Below are 22995 nucleotides of genomic sequence, written 5' to 3' on the forward strand. Positions count from 1 at the left end.
TTTCTGTCAGAAACATTTAACATTTTTAGTTACTTTTTGATAAATACATAAAAATATTTTGTTTGTTTCTCTTGATTAAAACGTACCAAAGGTGTGCAGGATCGTGATCGAGGTATGTAAGTGAGTTTTGTGCACTGTTTCACCCTAGTAGAGTACAAAGGTGCTGCTGAAGCACTGTTCCCCAAACGCAACATTTCTTTATGTGCCTAATCTATATTTTCTGTCCATGATTGCTGTCAGTGATAGTAGAATATTGTTGCCTGTTACTTCATCAATGGTGACCGGAGCTAATAAATACTCACAACAACTGCTGGGAAATCTCATTCTATCTGAAAGCCAATCAAACAGTTTCCCTTTGTACTCAAAAGGCAGATGTCAACAGATGTTAACATGTATTACATCAGTGCGATGAAGGCAAAGGAAAACCTACAGACTGCTACCGAGAGTAGGAGGACTAGCCATGTTTATAATAAGATCATTGTATGGAGACAAATTAAACAAATACAAAGTTTGGATTTTCAACTGATTTTACACAAAAATATATGATGCCGTTTTTTTTTTTTTTGTCTTTAAAATCCCCAGTTTCTAAAGTGGAGCAATAGATTCCCACAAGGCTCAATGTGCCAAATTTATTAAAAATGTCACCAACTATCAAAATACAGATGGGAGGTTACACTTACAGTTATGGCAGATCATGCAAAAATGTTTCATGATTAATAGTAACTAGAATTAAAAAGTGAGCACAGTACACAGTCTTAGCAGGAGACATAATTGGAATTTAGTAGAAAATACATCCATTATCAGAGAACACAGCTGTCTGGAAAAACACATGTTTATCCAAAGAGATTTCCTGTTTGTGTGTGATAAAGGAAACATTTAATTATGTTGCAGATCAATGAGCCAAAGCTGATGTAAAAACTGACTCTCATTACTTGCGGGTGGGAGATAGGTGATGGTAACCAGTAAAAAAAAAATACCACAGTTATCTGTTGGTGTCACATTGTGAGCTATAGAGCTGTGTTCAGTGACCAGGTGTTCACAGGAAAGGCCAGCTCTTTTTGTTGTACAGAGGACCAATCTTCAAGGCATCAGAAGAAGAAAGTAAAAAAAGAACCAGTTGTTCACTACTGAAAGCTCCCACAGTTGCTCTGTTTTCCTTCCTTTTTCAGGTTCGTGGCAGTAAAGGGGATGTTCTGTATATTCTGGATGCAAGTAATCCTCGCCATGCCAACTGGCTGCGGTTTGTTCATCAGGCGCCTTCACAGGAGCAGAAGAACTTGGCAGCCATTCAGGTACATTTCCACTCAGTAGACAATGAATCCATCAGCCTTCACCCAATCAATAAAACAGGCTGCAGGATAATAAAGTAAAGAATCGCTTCTGTTGCCTAGAAGCATTTATAGAATAATCCACTTTTTCACTTTTTCCTTATAGTTTTGGTCAAGAAAGCAGCAGTTTGTCGTTTCCTGCAAAAGTATCCATTTGCCTCACACTTCTCCACATTTTATCATGTTACAAACACAGATTTCAACTTGTTTCATTGTGATTTTATGTGACAGACCAACACAACGTAGTGCATAACGGTAAAGTGAAAGGAAATGGATAAATGGTTTTCAAATTGTTTGCCCCTCAAAAAATCTTAAAAGTGTTGCATGGTTTGTATTTAGCCCCATTTACTGTGGTACTACTAAGTAAAACCCATTACAACAAGTTGCTTTCAAAAGACTATTGTAAGGGATTATGATTATTGATTATAAATGTTTATCAAAATTTTGTATAAAAATCATAATTCAGAAATAATACAGGTCCTTCTCAAAATATTAGCATATTGTGATAAAGTTCATTATTTTCCATAATATCATGATGAAAATTTAACATTTATATATTTTAGATTCATTGCACACTAACTGAAATATTTCAGGTCTTTTATTGTCTTAATACAGATGATTTTGGCATACAGCTCATGAAAACCCAAAATTCCTATCTCACAAAATTAGCATATCATTAAAAGGGTCTCTAAACGAGCTATGAACCTAATCATCTGAATCAACAAGTTAACTCTAAACACCTGCAAAAGATTCCAGAGGCCTTTAAAACTCCCAGCCTGGTTCATCACTCAAAACCCCAATCATGGGTAAGACTGCCGACCTGACTGCTGTCCAGAAGGCCACTATTGACACCCTCAAGCAAGAGGGTAAGACACAGAAAGACATTTCTGAACGAATAGGCTGTTCCCAGAGTGCTGTATCAAGGCACCTCAGTGGGAAGTCTGTGAGAAGGAAAAAGTGTGGCAGAAAACGCTGCACAACGAGAAGAGGTGACCAGACCCTGAGGAAGATTGTGGAGAAGGGCCGATTCCAGACCTTGGGGGACCTGCGGAAGCAGTGGACTGAGTCTGGAGTAGAAACATCCAGAGCCACCGTGCACAGGCGTGTGCAGGAAATGGGCTAAAGGTGCCGCATTCCCCAGGTCAAGCCACTTTTGAACCAGAAACAGCGGCAGAAGCGCCTGACCTGGGCTACAGAGAAGCAGCACAGGACGGTTGCTCAGTGGTCCAAAATACTTTTTTCGGATGAAAGCAAATTCTGCATGTCATTCGGAAATCAAGGTGCCAGAGTCTGGAGGAAGACTGGGGAGAAGGAAATGCCAAAATGCCAGAAGTCCAGTGTCAAGTACCCACAGTCAGTGATGGTCTGGGGTGCCGTGTCAGCTGCTGGTGTTGGTCCACTGTGTTTTATCAAGGGCAGGGTCAATGCAGCTAGCTATCAGGAGATTTTGGAGCACTTCATGCTTCCATCTGCTGAAAAGCTTTATGGAGATGAAGATTTCATTTTTCAGCACGACCTGGCACCTGCTCACAGTGCCAAAACCACTGGTAAATGGTTTACTGACCATGGTATCACTGTGCTCAATTGGCCTGCCAACTCTCCTGACCTGAACCCCATAGAGAATCTGTGGGATATTGTGAAGAGAACGTTGAGAGACTCAAGACCCAACACTCTGGATGAGCTAAAGGCCGCTATCGAAGCATCCTGGGCCTCCATAAGACCTCATCAGTGCCACAGGCTGATTGCCTCCATGCCACGCCACATTGAAGCAGTCATTTCTGCCAAAGGATTCCCGACCAAGTATTGAGTGCATAACTGTACATGATTATTTGAAGGTTGACGTTTTTTGTATTAAAAACACTTTTCTTTTATTGGTCGGATAAAATATGCTAATTTTGTGAGATAGGAATTTTGGGTTTTCATGAGCTGTATGCCAAAATCATCTGTATTAAGACAATAAAAGACCTGAAATATTTCAGTTAGTGTGCAATGAATCTAAAATATATGAATGTTAAATTTTCATCATTACATTATGGAAAATAATGAACTTTATCACAATATGCTAATATTTTGAGAAGGACCTGTACATTCTAACCAAAAATAATTTCTTATAAATCGAGATCAGAGATACACTCTGGTGGTGTGATTATTGGGCTCACAGCACTAAAAAATAAGAATTAGTTAATTATCATTAATAATTGATAATTATTAACCAAAACCACACTAAATATCACTGTGTTATCAACCGTTTTACCGAATGGTGGGGAACACTAACCTTAATTTGACAGATAATCACTCTTACACAAAATAAACACAAACGCTGTCTCTTTATGTGAAAATGTATTAAACCAATAGCCTCTCTTACATGCAACTATTCTGATCAGCAACTTTTCACCTACTTAAGCGTGCACTATGCTACGAAAGGGGTCCATTAATAACCAAAAATAAGGATACATGCTAAAGGCAGTTGGAGATCAAACCAGCAGTTTATGGACTGAGGAGAAGTGGTTCAAAGCTTTGGATTGACTTGGAATATGGAAAACACAATCAGTGGGAGGCAAAGGGTTTCCACAAATGGAGCGCCTTCGGGTGCGGCTTAGCTCTTTACCTGCTAACAGGGCTACTTCAGCATACAGTCATGAAACCCCCAAAGCGGGAACACAGTGAAAAACACAAAGGGCCCGAAATGGTGAAACAATGGAGATGAACACGAGACTCAGTTCGCTGCCTCGGTCTGCTTTAATGTCCGCTTTAACTGCAGCTGAGTCACCACTCAGTTAATCAAAACCACGGTGAATACGCTGAGCTGAAACTTTGCTGCACAGCCGCGCTTCAGAGTTCAACAATATTCAAACAGCAATCAGACAGTTCAGCTTAAACCTCTATAAAACACAGCATGCAACATACAGTGGGAAGAAACAAGTACAGGTTGTTAGGTGATCAAATACATAGGTCACGCAATAAAATGCTAATTAATTATTTAAAAATCACACAATGTGATTTTCTGGATTTATGTTTTAGATTCTGTTACTCACAGTTGAAGAGTACCTATGATAAAAATTAAAGACTTCTATATGCTGTGCAAGTGGGAAAACCTGCAAAATCGGCAGTGTATCAAAAACTTGTTCTCCCCACTGTAAATGCAGAACTGTCCCAATGAAAGGGAGAGGAGAAGCAATCCCAGTTCACAGCTGGGCCACATGGTATGTAAATTATTCCTACACATATAAACATTTAACACCACTGCTTCAATCAGATATTATTAGGAATTCAAATTATTTCTGATAAGATTTTTGATATCAATAATAATAGAACATTCGTTAGTGTGAGAGCGCTATAAGATCTGTGTTATTTTTTCCAGGTCCATTATTTCCTTTTTTTTCTTAATGTCCTGTTAAACAAAGTAAACACATTATTTAAAGCTGACCACGTGAGTCATGTTTTTGTTCAGCTCTTAAAAATCTGCCTATCTGTTATCTATAGGCATACTAAATGTATGGCACATGTTTAATTGGACACAACAATACTCCATTTTGTAAATTAAAATTCCTGGTTGTATGAACATAAAAACAATATAATGCTTAGCTTCCGTCTAAGTGACTCACCACCTGAGATATTTATATGCTCTTTGTAGAAGCATGGACTGGGTGCATTCAGTCAAACAGACAACAACATAGACCCTGTAAAAGTATATAAGATATTTGTTAGTTTGGGGACTTTCTAATTTAATAGGGATTGATATTTCTGGGGTTGACTGATTATTTAGGCGCATTTACTTTCGCCATATATTCCCAGGCTACAGGATCTAGACTACATTCTCCACTGTTCACGGGAGCAACACTCTACAAAGAGTATTTGGGCTGTAGTTCATGTTTGGGGCCTATTTACTTTAATCTCACTTAATTCTTTTGGTTAAGTGATGACAACCTACATTTATGGGTTCAATGAACTTAAAAGTCAATTAAATTCTGATGCGACTAGCTTATTTGGAGGACTGCCTTCGTGTTACGGTAGGAAGGCGCTGGACTGCATCAACTCCTTGTAGCTGCTCATGTGTTGCAGTGAGCACCAGAATTCATTTTTTAGAAGGACATGCTACAGTGCCGACACGGCGGTGGGTGCATTTTTAAAGGTTCAGCTTTGCTGGACGTTGTGGAGGTGACGGTGATGTGTGGGTGATCTTTTAAGTGTGTAGCGCAAAGCTAATTTAATCTGATGTAACTCCACTGTGCCTATTAGTGTGAGCTGCTGCTGCAGCCAGCAAAGCTGTCCTTCAGGTGCTGCTTATACATATGACGTAAAAACGCATAATATCCCGACAGTTAACGCTAACCTGGCATTTTGCTCAAAAAACATAAGCACTTGTCAGTATAAATCTGGCCCTCATTTGGCAAGGCACTTGTGGCACAGGAGGTTAACCGCGTGACCCATGTACATAGAGAGGCCTTAGTCCTAGACGCCAGCTGTCTTGGGCTCAAATCACGGCCCATCGACGTTTGCTGCATTCCCTTCCCCGCTCTCTCCCCCCTATTTCCTGTCAACCTACTTTTAGAAAAAAAATTTAAATAAAGGCCTCTAGTGCCTAAAAAAATACTTTAAAAAGATCTGACCTTCATCAAAATTGAATTTCTGACATGGATCCAAGCTGATCTATTGGCTACTCAGAACGGAGCGATGACAAAAGGCAATTTTTCACAAACAAAGTTCGACCCCCAATGATCATGACTTAATTATAATTTATAGTATTGTATCGTATTGTATAGTATGGTACTCTGGTTTCCTCCCTCAGTCCAAAAACATGACTGTTAGGTTAATCACTCTCTATAAATTGCCATTAGGTGTGAATGGCTGATTGTCCTGTGTGCTTCTGTGTTGCCATGCAATGGACTGGCAACTTGTCCAGGGTGTACCCCGCCCCTCACCTTTAGACTTGTGGAAATAGGCACCAGCTTCTCTGTGATCCTGTACAGAAGAAGCGGGCAAAGAAAATGGATGGAAGTTTTCAAAAGAAATGTCTAGTATGCTTGCATAATTTCTGATTACCATGAAAATATTTTATGTCTATAAGAAAAACCAAAATAACATGATAAAACACACATTTGAGATGATTTACATTCATGCTGCATTTTAATATAGCATGACTAATAATGTACTTTTGGGTAATTCAGTTTATTTTGGAACAACTTTATATTTTGAGTAAAGTTTCCATAAAATTAAGTGAAAGGAGTTTGAAATTTTTATTTAAAAGAAACTAAATTATTTAAATAAGTCTAACCTACTCAAATCTTGAACAAACAAATCTTGATTGCATAGATACACTCTTTTTAGAGTGTATCTATGCAATCTGAATGAGCTCGTTCACATTTATGACTTATTTAATACAAAAAAGAAAAGCATATATTATTTTCCTTGCACTTTACAGCACTACTCTGTTTGTCTATCACGTAAAATCTCTCTGACATAGACCAAAATTTGTGGTTTTAAAAGGACAAAGTGTGAAATAGTTTACATACTTTTGCATAGTGTTGTAGTTTTTTTGACAAAGAGGTCATGTGAATTTAAGCATTGTGTATATAAACTGGAAAAGACAGTCTGGAACCTACAGACTGAACTGACAGGAAATCCTGCTTGACAGTTATGACTGTTTTTTATGAGAAAAGTAAGTTTCATTAAATACAGTTGCTTGCTAAAGGATGCTTAGAGTTCGATTATGTTACTAAACAAATCAGTTTGATGCCAAGTCCCCCTGAAGCCAGAGTTTGGAACCATTATAATGTTTTATAAATGAGTGTAATTTGGGTGTAAAATTGGATATGAAGCAAAATTCCTTGCTTCAATTTTGTATTCCTAAATGACTAAGAAAACATAGCTTTTACATGACTCTTCTGATAAATTGTGGGTCAACAACAGTAGCCAGGCCTGCATATTCCTAACAAAATCTGATGAATTAAATAAAAAAACATAAACACAATTTCTGAAAGGACATCAAAACACATGCATTAATTAGTGAGCTCAAAACTCTGGACCTCATAAACTTCACCTATTGCCCTTCAGTGTAAAAAGACAAAAAAATGGGAACAACATAGCTCTCCCATGGCAGGAGAAAAATAGAGACAGAAGGAAAAGGAGGTCTTAGGGCCAAGTTTCCTGCCATTAATACTGGAACACACAGTGTGATTGGTTGTTTAAAGGTCATGCATGTGAGTTAGATCTCTGCCTTTCATCAGCAGTGACATTTATTGTTTAGGTTTCCTCTTCTTAATCATTATTTATGTACATTTAGAATCCTATAATTAAAACAAAATGATGGTTTGATTTTATTAACGTGTCCTTTAAGGACAGGAAAGTAAGGAACACATTTCTAAGGTTACGTGCCTTTGACCCGTGGCCTTAATCAGGCTTTAACCGAGTGTTGTCTAGGTGTAATGAGCTCAGCCCCCAACAAGCTTCAGGAGACACTGAAAGGGCCTGACTGTAAAAAAAAATTTTTCTAGCTGATTTTGAAGTGGGTCAGGGTGTTTTGTATTGTGTGACATGGTACATTGCTTTGTTAAATTATGCCTACTCCTTTAACTTTTTTGCACATTGTTTCTTAACCACAAACTTGAAGTTTGAGCTTTGACTGGGACATTTTTACACGTAAAATGTTTTGATCCCAATCATTCCACTATAGCTCTGGCTCTAAATTTAGGTTTATGTTTTTCTGAAAGTGAACTTCCAGCCTCGACTGAAGTCTTTTACAGCATCGATAAGGTTTTCTTGTATGATTGCCCTCTATAGATAGCTCCATTCATCTTCCCATCAACTGACCAGCTTCCACGTAGCTGCTGAAGAAACACAGTATGTGCTGCCACCACCATGTTTAAGTGTCCTGTGAACTTTCTCCCTCACCCATCTGCTTTATAGTTACACCGTGATGACTAAAACATGCCAATGTCTGCTTTTCTGGGTTAGGATGGAGAGAACATCTTCTACCTGGCTGTGGATGACATAGAGACAGATACAGAGCTCCTGATTGGCTACTTGGACAGTGACATGGAAGAAGAGGAGGAAGAGGAGGAAGAAGATGTAAAAGATGAAGATGAGAACAGTAAAGAGACCAAACATCTTGTAGAAATGGGTAAAGTGGAATCTTTTTTTGTGTGTTTATAAAACCACATGAAAGACAACACCTTTGGTTGTGGATTTTGTTGCGTGAGTTGTTTGCGTATGTGCCACTCTGTGTAGAACTTGTCATAAAGAAGGAAGACCACCCCTGCCTGCTGTGTGAGAGCAGTTTTCCCAGTGAAGAGATCCTTGCGGCCCACCTTCAGAGTCTGCACCAGAGGCCCAGCACTGAGGACAAGGAGTTCAAATGCAGGAACTGTGGCAAAAAGTTCCCCATCAAACAAGCTCTACAGCGCCAGTGGGTTTATTGATTTGTTAGTTAGCTGGTTTTTATGCGCAGCACCCTTCACACTTGTTGCCACCCCTGGTAGAGATTTGTAACACCTTTAAAAAAATCATCATTTGTTGCAGCAGCACTATCTCAAACTGAAAAGTATACAAAACCTTAGGTTACTTGCGTAACCCCCGGTTCTCAAAGTAGCATGAGTGAGATGCCTCACTATGTGATATGCCCCTAAATGTATTCCTCAGGAGCATTTATCTCATTACGCCAATTTGGATTGGCTGGTGATCACAACGCCAGCGTCATCTACCTTATAAGTAGCTTGCGCCACGACGCAGCGTCATTCGAAATAAGTACCTCTTCTCGCTTCACCCCAGCAAGAAGGGTTGTCTGGTGAGACATCTCACTCATGCTGCTCTGAGAACCGGGGTTATGCAAGTAACCTAAAGTTCTCATTCATAGTATTCGTTTCGATGTCTGACTATGGAATATGGACACTCCCGTATTGCCAGACAGCTTATCTCTAGTGACCTCCAGCGCTTAGCTGAGACTATCCTATTTCAGTGAGGACCCAGGGTTTAAAACAGCTGAGGTGACACTTGGAGGTGAGATGTCCAACTTATAAAATCAGGCAAAAGCGAGCGGAGAAGACCAGCTTGCCGCTGCACATATGTCCTGGATAGACATCCCCTTGAAGAGGGCCCAGGACGCAGCCATGCCACGGGTGGAATGAGCAGGCAGGCCCACCGGGGGCTGAAGCCCCTGGCTTGTATAGGATAACGCAATTGCTCCAACAATCCAGTGAGAGGACGCTGCTTTGTGATGGGCTTGCCCCTAAAAGGTTTTGCCTAGGACACAAAAAGCTGATCACTTCTCCGGAAGTTGCTAGTCCTGTCCAAGTAGGCCCACAGAGCCCGGACTGGACAGAGTTTGTTCAGCCTCTGTTCCTCCAGGGTGGAAAAAGGCGGCGGAGAAAAGGCTGTAAGAATAATTGGAGCGAATGAGCCCACCACTTTAGGCACAAAAGCTGGGTTGGGCTGCAGTGGGACCTTGACACCTCCAGGACCAAACTTGGTACAGGAGGGGTTCACTGAGAGCAAGGAGATCACCTACATGTTTAATAGATGCCAAGGCCAGCAATAGCACTGTCTTGAGGGACAGATGCTTGAGGTCAGCCTCCTCCAAAGGTTCAAATCGGGGTCTGGCGAGGCCCTCCAAGACCACTGTCAGGTCCCATGGGGGTGCCAGGGACCTGGCACCCCCATGGTACCTGATGTGCCGCCCACCAAAGGGTGTTGGGTGGCTGTTGGCTGGCTGTTTTCCCCTTAAGCCTACATGGCACGCCAAGAAGGCAGCCAGGTAAACCTTAATCGTAGAGAACGCCTTTCTTTTGTCAACCAGCTCCTGCAGAAATGACAAAATCACCCCAACAAGACTTTGAAAAGAGAGGAGACCTCTGTCAGAACACCACTTTTCAAAAATTCTCCACTTACAGTCATATAAAGACCTAGTGGAGGAAGCCCTAGCACTCTGAATGGTGTTTATAACGTTCTGAGGGAGCCCTGCTGTTCTCAGATTATACCACTCACGGGCCAGGCCCATAGCTTTAGGTGCTCTGGGTGTGGGTGAAACACTGTCCCCCCTACCTGAGACAACATGTCCTCTCGCAGCGGGAGTTGCCAAGGCTGTCCTCTCAGGAGCTGATATATCTCCGCCAACCAGTGCATCGATGGCCAGTGTGGAGCTATCAGGATCAGCGTGTGGTGGTGCTCCCTCACTCTGGCTAGAGTAGGTGCAGTCAGAGCCGGGGGGAAAAGCATAAAGAAGTACGTGGGGCAAGTCATGTGCAAGTGCGTCCACTCCGGGTGGCGCATCCCGATCGCGCATCGAGAAGAACAGTGGACGCTGAGCGTTCTCGTTGGAGGCAAACAGGTCCACCGTTGCCCGCCCAAAACAGAACCACAGCTGTTCCGCTATGGCTGGATGTAGTGTCCAATCTCCGTATAACGTAGCACCCCTGGACAGCATGTCTGCTCCACCGTTCAGAGCTCTGGGTACATGGGTAGCTCTGAGTGACAGGAGATGCCTGCCGCTCCATAAGATCAGCTTGTGAGCCAGAGTGTGCAACCGAAGGGATCGCAGTCCTCCCTGACAGTTGACATAAGCCACTGTAGTGGTGTTGTCAGTCCTTACAAGGACGTGATGACCGCTGAGGAACGGGAGGAATCGCTTTGCGTGAGAAACACGGCTAAGAGCTCCAGATAATTTATGTGGGACCGCTGGAGGTTCTGGCTCCAGAGACCTGTTACGCATTGGCCCTCGTGAATTCCTCCCCATCCTGACAGGCTCGCGTCCGTTGTGACCACCTTCCGTGATACAACGGGACTGCTGACAGATGAGCGGTGAATGAAACCAAATCCAGTGCTAACCCCAGAAAGATGATGTTCTGTGCCGGGACTAACACACTCTTCCCGTAATTCAACACAAAACCGAGATCAAGTAGGTGTCGGACGAGTATCTGCGTGTGTGTCACAGCTTCTCTCTGCGATCAAGCCAGAAGGAGCCAATCGTCCAAATATGTGGCCAAATATGTATCCTGCTTTCTCAGTGGGGCTATAGCTGCTTCGGTACAGTGCACAAACACTCTTGAGCTCAGGGAGAGGCCGAATGGTAGCACTGTGTATTCGTAACAAGACACCCTGAAAAGCGAGTCTCAGATATTTCCTGTGCGGGGGGTACACAGAAATATGAAAATATGCGTCTTTTGGATCGATCGAGGTGAACCAATCGCCGTAAGAGGGATGTGTAAGCATCCTAAATTTTTATTTAGGGCCAACATTGTATTTGTTTAGGGCCCTGAGATCCAGGATCTGGCAAAGTCCTCCCCCACACTGTTTTGGGATCAGAAAATACCTGGAGTAGAAGCCGCTGTCTCTCTGCTCCGTGGGAACGGGACTGATTGCTCCTTTCCTCAGCAGCGCCAAGATTTCCTCCTGCAGCGCGCGAGCAGATTCTCCCCGAGCCCCGAGTGGAAACTATGCCAGAAAAGCGAGGGGGTATCACGGCAAACTGAAGCCGGTATCCCCGCGTTATAGTTCGCTGAACCCAGGCTGACGTCGTGAGGGAAGCCCACTTGAGTCTCTGAGAGTGACGTCCCTATGGAGTCTCCCTCCACTCTCAAAAGTTGGCTCACGGGGCCCTCTTGTGGCCTGGCAGAGTCGTCGACAACGGATGGCACTGCGCATGCGTGGGGAGGTAACACTGGGAGCCGATCCCAATCTGCTATCTGCGAGGGGGGGGCGCCCCCTCCAGGAGCAGTGATGTGATTGACCCGTTTAGTTTTCTTTTTAATATTTTCATCTGCGCCCTCGACCTTGGGTCTGGATGCGACAGGGAAACATGCTTTATGTTTGAACATGTGAGTGTGTTTGTGTGACTTGTGTTTGGGACAGAGCCACCTGTCCCAATAGTGGAGCCTCCTCGTCCTTCGGCTGGGGGAACGTCTCGCAGCGGAGAGTCGGAGGGACACACACTCTGTGGCTGGGTGTGGAGAGCTGGTGAACGGGGAACGTCCAACTCCATCACCCGCTGGATGTCAGGTCGCCCTCTTCTTTTTTCTGGTCTGATGACTAGGGGTCTGGGCCGGCTGTCCCACCATAGAAGCTGCAGACGCCGCTGAAGTTTTCCCAGGCCAGCCCTGCCGTCCTCCCTGGACGGGCGCTGCAGGTGGAGGAGCCTGGGGTTTTGGTCGCCTGGGAATCTTGAAAGGAGGGGGCCAAGGCGTCGCCTGGATGTAGGACTGCCTCAATGACACCTGAGGAGAAGGCTCCGTCTTCCTGAGAAGACAGAAACGGGGCACTTCATCTTCCTTGTTTCGAGCCTCACACCGCTGTTGCATGGAGGCTAAGGCGGAACCAAAGATGCCTTCCGGCATTATCGGCATATCCAGAATGTCGTCCTTTTCACGGTCTGACAGGTTGGTCAGGTTGAGCCACCTTGCTCTTTCCTGCAAAACCATCCCCATTGATTTCCCCGTGGCCTGAACTGCGCAGCGCTGCACGCGAAGGCAGATGTCCGTGATCATGGTGATCTCATCTGACACATCAGGGTCCGGCTTGGTGGCCATGTCTTCGCACAGCTCCGCTTGATATGCTGAGAGCATGGAGGACACATTAAGAACTCTTACAGCAACCGCTGCTGCTTTATAAGCTTTTTTGGTCAGGGCTGATTTAAAACGGTCTGCCTTGGATGGCAATATGGGGTTTTTGGAGGACGTTTGCAGCCGTGGTGCAGATGTGCTGCCACCAGCAGCTGCACTGGGGCATGCGGTGGATGCCCAGCTTCTCCATGCCCTCGAAGTCTAGAGAGGAAACTCCCTGAATCTGGGACTTCCCACTGAACGGGCGGTTCTTCCAGGAGACCGTTACCTTGTCCAAGAGCTCCGGGAATACGGGGGGCACCCGTTTGGTCGCCTTGGTTGTCTGGGACAATTTCTTCCCTTCGTAGCGGGATCTGGTCATCTCTGCTACTATTTCAGGCCAGGGGATGTTGAGCCTGGATGGAGTGGGTTCGCACAATGTCTGCATGTCCATGCACATAGCGGGGGAGGCTGTCACGCTCTCCCTGCCCTCCCCGGGAACCAATGGGGCTCCCGGCTTCACAGCCTGTAGGCTCGGGATGAAAAATGAATCTTCGTCGTCATCCTCTGAAACGAGGAGCTCCGAGATTACTTCATCTCCGTCCTTGTATTCCAGCTAAAGGACATCCTCAAGAGGTGAGAGGGCTGTGGCTAAGTCTGCTTGCGAACCCCAGCTAGCAGTGGCACCCGGTTCGGCGTGAACCTTCTCCCCTCGTTTGCTGTCGTTGGGCGGCAGCCCGCTTGACAGCAAGTATGGGTCTCTGCCGGACAGGCTAGACCCATACTTAGCTAGTCGTCTTCGGAGGCTCTTCATTGTGAAGCGGGAACAGTCCACACATAAACCCAGGGCATGAATCGCCAAGACATGTCGAGCACACCTGGTGCCTCCGAGTTGCTATCTCCTCTGGTGTGAGGGGAAGCAGGATCCATGTCGGTAGCTGGTTTGCTGACCGAACTTAACGCTGAGCTGCCTGGTGTGACAGCTCAAAGCAGATGGTATTAGCTGATGTGCTAATACAGGTGGTGGTAGCTTCAGGCTATGGTGAAGGCTGGAGAGGTAGCTGCTAGCGCCCGTTGGTGGAGAGCGTTTAACTTTTTCCTTTGCCAGTGGACAGTTGAGCTTGCCTGCTAAGAGAGATGTGCCTCAAAGCGAGAAGAGGTTTTCGAATGACGCTGCGTTGCGGCGCAAGCTACTTATAGGGTAGGTGACGCTGGCGTCACAATCACCAGCCAATCAGGATTGGTGTAATGAGACAAATGCTTCTGAGGAATACGGTCAGTGGCGTATCCCATAGTGAGACATCAAAACAAATGCTATGAATGAAAACTCCAACCCTCAATTTGAATGCATTTAGTGAAGGAAAACGCCTATGTTAAGAAGTAATAGTTTTTAATGAAATCACTGGTGGAACCCCAGCTGTAAATAGATTACAAGACCTGCTTTTGCTAATAGGACAGAACCTTGTTGGGGTTGGAGAAATCAGAGAGAGGAATGTTTGACTATTCATCTAAGTCTGATCCCTTCAGGTTGTCCAGAGTTCAGGGTCTTCTTTCATGAATTCATCTCTTCATAAAAGATTGATTTTGTGCCTTTGGAACCATGTCTGTGTTGATTAGGTCATATTTTCTTATCTTTATGTTGCTGAAAGACAGAGAGTGGCCCACAGATTCATAGATCCACACCATAGTTAACTGGACTGAAGTGCTTTCCCACATATTCATCCTTTATTTTACACTTTCGATGAATGTTTATTGTCAGAAAGTTTAGTTTTGGTCTCATCTGACCAAAGCACATGTTTCTTCTGGCATCACTTATAAACAAACAGTTGGCATGTGAATTGAATCTGATGGTTGTTATGGAGACCTGGTAATCCCATAAGGCCTGTGTTTGCTGAAGTTCTCTAACATTAGGTAAACATCTCAAAGTAAATATATTCGAGTTAAAGGTGGGATTTAAAAAAAAAGTTAAATTATGCTGCTGCAATAAAAGATAAACTGATTTAAAGGCTTTTTGCCAACAAATATGGACAGGATTGTAGCTTTGTTTAATTATAACCAGTTTTGTTTTTCTTTTTAGCAGCCAAAACAGAACTACTGAAAATCCTGAATACATTTAGTCAGCTAAACTGTAACATGCTGAATAGAAGTCATGGTGGAGACTTGCATATATTTAGTTCCTTGCTGTCATTTAAACTGGATAAGAAGGAGGGGTTGGTTTTGGTGTTTCATCACTTTTAATGCTAAATCTATGACAATGTAGCAGCTAGTTCAATTCCTGAAATTAGAAAATATTATTGGTTGACAACAATTCCAGTCTAATGGTGAGATTGGTGTATAATTCATCATGTTATTCCCTTCTTGTCAGATTATATTAGCTGCTTTACTATGGATTTTTTTTTGCGATGTAGTATCTGATTTGTTTCTTATTTGGATTCCTCCTCAGTGTTTTGCATTGTTCTGAGTCACTTGATCCATCAGGTGACTCTAAAGCTCACCAGTGCTCCATTTGCCACAACACCTTTAGCTCAGAATCCAGGTAACACACCTTTGTTTTCATAACAATACAAACACACACCTTTAAAAATCAGTTATTTTATTGCTTCAGTCTTTAGTTTCTCCTTCTTTCCTTTCCATATCACAGTTTCGAACAGCACAAGGAAGCATGTAAAGGAGATGCCAGGTTCATATGTAAAACAGAAAGCTGTGGGAAAAGATTCAAAAGCAAGGATGCTTTGAAGAAACATAAAGGCAATGTTCACACAGGTGGGAATCTCTGTCTTTACTTAATGCAGTACCGTTCTCTTTGATGCTCACTGTCTCATGCTCCTCTTTATAAACATACATTCACAGCCCCATCAATTAGTGATTTTGAAGGTTTCATGTGATGAATGCGTTTGCCCATCAGCATGCTCGGCACTCAAAGAACGGCAGAAAACCATGCATGACCTCGATCAGTTAAAACCGCTCCAGTGTTAAGACCCATCTCTAATTACATGAGCTCCATAATTGCTGACCTGTGTTTTCTGGGGCGGCTTACTCTGCCAGATAATTGAGCTTCCATAGCTATTTATGATGGGATGTAGGGCAGCGGGAATCTGCAAGAGACTCAGATGTGAATCGAGTATCAAAGAGAGATTAAGATACTCATCTGAGAGGCTGATGGAGCTGAGAGCTGGGCTTTCATGCTTTTCCAAAATGTGGTCAGGACTGGGAGAGTGTGAGTGTGTGTGTGTCTGTGTGTGGGCAAGAGGGGAAGTGGATCAGACACAACAGATGTTGATCTAGTAATTTAGATGGGGATAAAGGCTCTATGTCACTGGTCTCAGTACGGCAGGATCACTGTACGTATGATCATAAACTAGTCATTTTTTTGGTGCAATGCTTGCTCATAAGTTTGTTGCTACTGTTGTTTATCCTTGTCATTTATTATCCTTTCTTTTTATTTTTTAAGGAAGTGCACGACGGAAACTCACCTGCACCATATGCAACAGAAAATGCTCTTCCTCTATGAATCTTCAAGAGCACAGAAAGGTCAGGGGTTCTCAAATACAGCGTCTTGCAAAAGTATTCATATCGTTTTAAAATCTTTTTTTTTTTATTTGAAACATTTTCATATGTATCCAGCCCTCTTTACTCTGATACCAATAAATAAAAAGCAGCACAACTAATTCCATGTTTAGTGAAAAAGAGACCATCTCGCTGTGGAGAAGGTGTTCTGGTCAAATGAGGCCAAAATGGATCTTTGTGGTCTACATGCAAAACTAACATTGCAGATAATCCTGAGCACACCATCCCCTCTACCAAACATGGTGGTGGTGGCATCATGTTGTGTGGATCTTTTTGTTTTGTTTAGGGACAGGGGAGATGGTCAAAATTGACGGAAAGATGGATGGAGCTAAATTTAGGGCACTCCTAAAATAAAACCTGCCAAAGAGCCTGTGGTGGTGGTTCACTTCCAGTCGGACAATGACCCTAAACTTACACCAGAGCTGTATGTGGAACAAAGCTGGGTCAGGTTGTGCAATGGCCTGGCCAAATTCCAGATCGAAATACATTTCTAAATCTGTGACAAGTCTTGAGTATTGCTGTTCACAGATGCTCTTCATCCAACCTGACTGAGGACACGTTTGGATCTGTGAGAATTCACTCAACTCGCTCAGTTTTTACAGCAGTGTCTCTTTGGAGACGTTTCTGGCAGCTTCAATCACATGCCACACTGTCTGTGAAACACTCTAAACCTCTTTATCTCACATTCTGCTGTGCTTTTATGTGCCTCTGTGATCACTTATTTCCCCCTTTATGATCAAGTTGTTGCAAATGTATTGTGGGCGACACGGAGCAGTGGGCTGGTTTCCTTTTCACTGGTTCATCCAAAGAGATCTTGTGAAATTTAAGAGCCTCTATTGGCAGACCATAAGATTTTAACCTTGGCATCAAAATCCTCTCTCTTATTGATGGATTACAGATTTGAACACAGCTGTTTAAATACTTTCCCCCAGAATTTTTATGCGGACAAATGTTTGCTTTTGTTACTGTGGATATCATCCCAGCTTTATTTCACGCTTTTGGTCACTTATGTTTGGGTAAGTTCTCATCAGACTACATTCCTCTGAGTCACACAGATGTAATTTTAGCATAATTAGCTGCTTTTACATTAATCATTATAAATAATCATAAATAACAGTGCTGATTTGCAAGAATTGGAGTCGTCCTTTGCTATGACAGTAGCAATGCTTAGCACTAGAAAGCTGAGATTTACTTCACAAAGTTGTATTTTGCAACCATTTGTGCCAATCCTTACTTCTTGCTGTCGTTTATATATGCCAGAGTTCACGTCTTCTCTCATTTAATGTAGTAAATTTGCTCATTTGGCCAATAAAAGATTTGGGATTAGTGGTGAAAAGTGGTGGGATTAGTAGAAGGGGTTATGGGGGGTCATAAAAAATGACCGTATCGGCCTAATTTCAGCGTAGCTGGCGCTGGCAAGATCCCTGGCACAGTACAGTATTAATTTGTTTTAACATTGTAGGTACAACCCTGTCACTAATACTTGTCATGACCCCATGGACTCTGATTACTTTTGTCTTATCTCTGTATTTTGGGTTTAGTATTTTGAGTAATTCTTGTATTTTCTATATTTAGCTCTCTATTGGGTTCTACATTATTCTAATCTCCACGGTTCCCAGTTCCTCCTCCCAAACTGCCATTCATTCTGTTGATTGTACTCACGTGATTTCCATGTCATAAATCACACCTCCACTGTATTTAAGCTCTCTGGTTTAATGGTTCATTGCTGGTTTCGTCTATTGTTGACATCCTGGTTCCCGTCACCTGTTTTTCATCAAATCCTCACCTCATCATAAGCCTGCCTCTAACCTGTTTGCATGTAGGCCCTGATCATCAACACCAACACAAAACAATACTAATATATGCTTTTCGTTGTCAGAGTTCCAGACTAAGAACTTAGATCAGCTGAAACCACTTGTTGCCAAAATATTACAGACTGCTGCCTGGTCACCCAGCTAATCAGCTAACAAACATCATCTTGTCTTCAGTGTTTGTTTACAAACTAAACAATTACAGAAAAAACAAGGATAATTAGCAAAAGCACCCACTGTAGTATCACAGTTAAATTAATCCGGCACTAACTACACATGGCAGTTTATGTCCTTTACATTTGTAAATATTTGTTAAAAAGGAAGTTGCGTGTCACTGCAGCTAGACAACTGATCCCACCCATGTATGAGAGCGTACATGAAGATGAACCATACTGCATAATTCCACCTAAATTAAAAGTGGAGATGGCAGGACTCACATAGGCTGCTCAGGAGAATCTTTGTTTCACTGCTGCTTGAACATCAATAAAGTCACATCAGCAGAAGAAGTTGGAACAAATTATGATGAACAACATACACGTGACGTGCTTGCAGTTTAGTGCAATAACATAAAAACACTCCCATTTTCCAGGGAATTAACTGTGTGCTCAGTCTTTATTAGCTGTCAACAATTACATTGAAATATTATACAGAACATGATTTTATATTACCTCATCCTTAAGATGAACACACATTTGAGAGTTCAGCAGTTCAAAAGCCATCTGCAGAGGTCTACAGTAATGAGTTCTGTGAGTTACTCTTCATCATATACTGTAAAAGTATATATATACACATTTGAGAAATATGTATATATATTTGAGGACCACTGCAGCTGTTAGAACTGGTGGTTGTGCTAGGCTAATGAGGGATGTTTGATCAGCATGATTTGAGCCCTTTTGTCTGCAAACAAGTTCATTATTGTTGTATTTGTTGACTGATTTCTAGCAGCATAGCAGACGTCTTTTTGTTGACGAGCATTTGGACTCACTAGCTACAGTCAGTCAGTCATTTTCTACCGCATATTCCATAGTGGGTTGTGGGGAAGCTGGTGCCTATCTCCAGCAGTCTATGGGCAAGAGGCGGGGTACACCCTGGACAGGTTGCCTGTCCATCGCAGGGCAACACACCAACAACCATGCACACAGTCATTCATACACCTAAGGGCAATTTAGAGAGACCAATTAACCTAACAGGCATGTCTTTGGACTGTGGGACTAGCTACACTCTTCCATATTTTTAGTTGTAAAAAAATCTTGAAATCTTTTTCTTGGCACTGCACAATTATGTACTACTTCCTGTTGGTCTTACAAAGAATCCCACTAAAGTAGTAAGTTTGTGGTTGTAATGTGGCAAAATGTGGAAAATTTCAAGAGATATAAATACTTTTGCAATCTGCTTTTACCTTTGATAATTAATAAATCTGTCGATTATTTTTTGACTAATCGATTAATAAGGTGCGTAATAGGAGATTTTTTACATAGTTTAAACCTAAAGCTATGCCACTTGAGTTCTGGATAGAGCATATTTATAGTTAAAGAAAGTTTTTCATCTTAAATGATTAGTGTACAGTACAGACCAAAAGTTTGGACAGCCCCCTTCTCATTCAAAGAGTTTTCTTTATTTTCATGACTATGAATATTGTAGCTTCACACTGAAGGCATCAAAACTATGAATTAACACATGTGGAATTATATACTGAACAAAAAAGTGTGAAACAACTGAAAATATGTCTTATATTCTAGGTTCTTCAAAGTAGCCACCTTTTGCTTTGATTACTGCTCCTCTTGGCATTCTGTTGATGAGCTTCAAGAGGTCGTCACCTGAAATGGTTTTCCAACAGTCTTGAAGGAGTTCCCAGAGATGCTTAGCACTTGTTGGCCCTTTTGCCTTCACTCTGCGGTCCAGCTCACCTCAAACCATCTCGATTGGGTTCAGGTCCGGTGACTGTGGAGGCCAGGTCATCTGGCGCAGCACCCCATCACTCTCCTTCTTGGTCAAATAGCCCTTACATAGCCTGGAGGTGTGTTTGGGGTCATTGTCCTGTTGAAAAATAAATGATGGTCCAACTAAACGCAAACCGGATGGAATAGCATGCCGCTGCAAGATGCTGTGGTAGCCATGCTGGTTCAGTATGCCTTCAATTTTGAATAAATCCCCAACAGTGTCACCAGCAAAGCACCCCCACACCATCACACCTCCTCCTCCATGCTTCACGTTGGGAACCAGGCATGTAGAGTTTATCCGTTCACCTCTTCTGCGCCGCATAAAGACACGGTGATTGGAACCAAAGATCTCAAACTTGGACTCATCAGACCAAAGCACAGATTTCCACTGGTCTAATGTCCATTCCTTGTGTTCTTTAGCCCAAATAAGTCTCTTCTGCTTGTTGCCTGTCCTCAGCAGTGGTTTCCTAGCAGCTATTTTACCATGAAGGCCTGATTCATACAGTCTCCTCTTAACAGTTGTTCTAGAGATGTGTCTGCTGCTAGAACTCTGTGTGGCATTGACTTGTTCTCTAATCTGAGCTGCTGTTAACCTGCGATTTCTGAGGCTGGTGACTCGGATAAACTTATCGTCCGCAGCAGAGGTGACTCTTGGTCTTCCTTTCCTGGGGCGGTCTTCATGTGAGCCAGTTTCTTTGTAGCGCTTGATGGTTTTTGCGACTGCACTTGGGGACACTTTCAAAGTTTTCCCAATTGTTCGGACTGACTGACCTTCATTTCTTAAAGTAATGATGGCCACTCATTTTTCTTTACTTAGCTGCTTTTTTCTTGCCATAATACAAATTCTAACAGTCTATTCAGTAGGACTATCAGCTGTGTACTGTATCCACCTCCTGCACAACACAACTGATGGTCCCAACCCCATTTATAAGGCTTGAAATCCCACATATTAAACCTGACAGGGCACACCTGTGAAGTGAAAATCATTTCAGGTGACTACCTCTTGAAGCTCATCAACAGAATGCCAAGAGTGTGTGGAGCAGTAATCAAAGCAAAAGGTGGCTACTTTGAAGAACCTGGAATATAAGACATTTTTTCAGTTGTTTCACACTTTTTTGTTCAGTATATAAGCTGCCTCACGAAGTACAGTCTGATCTGTCCCTTCTTGTAGATGGCTTCACAGTTGCATCTCCACTCTAGTCTGTTGTCCAGGTGAACACTGAGGTATTTATACTCCTCCACCGTCTCCACCTCTTCTCCAATGATAGAAATAGTTTTTGATTTATTCTTGTTTCTCTTAAAATCTACAATCATCTCCTTTGTTTTAGTCACGTTCAAGATGAGATGATTGTTTCCACACCATGCCACAAAGCGGTCCACCACCTTCCTGTACTCAGCTTCTTGTCCATCTCTGATCCACCCCACAACTGCAGAATTATCCGAGTATTTCTGCAGATGACAGGAGTCTGTCTTGTACTGGAAGTCTGAGGTGTACAGAGTGAAAAGGAATGGTGAGAGTACAGTCCCCTGTGGTGCTCCTGTGCTGCTGACTACCTGGTTAGACTCACAACCCTCAAGTCTCACAAACTGTGGTCTGTTTGTCAGGTAGTCTTTGATCCAGGAGATTGTTGAGGCCTCCACCTGAGTCTTCTGGAGTTTCTGACAAAACAAATCAGGTTGGATTGTATTAAATGCACTGGAGAAATCAAAGAACACGATTCTCACGGTGCTACTGGCTTTGTCCAGATGACAGTGGGTTTGTTGAAGCAGGTGTATGATGGCATCTTCAACTCCAACTCCAACTAAGGAGAAGGGTTTCAATTTCCCTGCACCAACAAAACCTGGTTGTGTTTTTAGACATGACTACCTGTGATTAGCTTAAGGAAATTAAATCAAACTAAGCACAATAGTCTCTTTGCACTCTGATGAATAGGTTGACCTCACCATAATCATATTTGGGTTTAATGCAAGAGCCTTTAGGACAACTGTAACAGCTGACAAAAAAAGTTATGACAGGATAATTTCACTGTAATTAAAAATAGAAACGTCATTCTTTTTCCCGGTGTACAAGATCACATATCACATATAGTTAAATATAAGTGCATCAAGTGTCTCTTGAACCTTTCCCACATTGTCACATTACAACTTAAAAAACCTCAATTTATTTTATTGGGATTTTATGTGACCTCAGCAACACAAAGCAGTACATATACTTGGGTTTGGTCATGGTTTTCAGCCTGCAGATCTCTGCAGACCTTTGCCCATATCCTTTGCAAATAAACTAAACTTAAGGCAGATCAGAAAGAGAGCATCTGTTACGAACAATTTAAACAATTCATTCCTGACTGTGACTGGGTCATTGTAACACATGAAAATGCTTTTATCTAAACCATTCTATTGTAACTCTTGTATGTTTAGAATCACTGACCTGCTGGAGGTTCAACCTCTGCCCTGGTGTTTTGAAGTTTTCCAATAGGTTATTATCCAGGATTATCCTCTATTTAACCCCATTCATCTTCCCATCAACTCTGACCAGCTACTCTGTCTTTGCGAAGAGCAAAGACAGAGTAGTCCACATCATAATGCTGCCAACACCATATTTCACTGTGAGGATGGAGTTTTTATAGTGATGTGTAGCATTACTTTTCTGTCACACAGTGTTTTGCACGTAGGCCAAAAGGATCCATTTTGGTCTCATCTGACAAATACACCTTCTCCCTGTGTTGGATTCCTACATGGCTTGGCTTGCCTACACGGCAATAGAACCTCTTATGGCTTTTTTTCAATGTTGTTATATTTGGTCACTCTTTCATTAAGGCAG

At 42.6% G+C, this 22995-nt stretch overlaps 1 protein-coding gene across 1 annotated transcript in view; it reads left to right on the top strand.

The window, feature by feature from the left end:
- The window catches only part of prdm5 (PR domain containing 5), a 74338-nt gene that overhangs the window by 6299 nt on the left and 45044 nt on the right, over positions 1 to 22995 (top strand). Inside the window, exons 3-8 of the mRNA XM_047373945.1 lie at positions 1170 to 1292; positions 8283 to 8448; positions 8556 to 8733; positions 15300 to 15392; positions 15498 to 15619; positions 16308 to 16387. Of these exons, the coding sequence (XP_047229901.1) occupies positions 1170 to 1292; positions 8283 to 8448; positions 8556 to 8733; positions 15300 to 15392; positions 15498 to 15619; positions 16308 to 16387 (762 nt within the window). The remainder of the gene's footprint in view (positions 1 to 1169; positions 1293 to 8282; positions 8449 to 8555; positions 8734 to 15299; positions 15393 to 15497; positions 15620 to 16307; positions 16388 to 22995) is intronic.

The sequence above is a fragment of the Girardinichthys multiradiatus genome, chromosome 9 (genome assembly GCF_021462225.1).
Source record: "Girardinichthys multiradiatus isolate DD_20200921_A chromosome 9, DD_fGirMul_XY1, whole genome shotgun sequence".
Lineage (NCBI taxonomy): Eukaryota > Metazoa > Chordata > Actinopteri > Cyprinodontiformes > Goodeidae > Girardinichthys > Girardinichthys multiradiatus.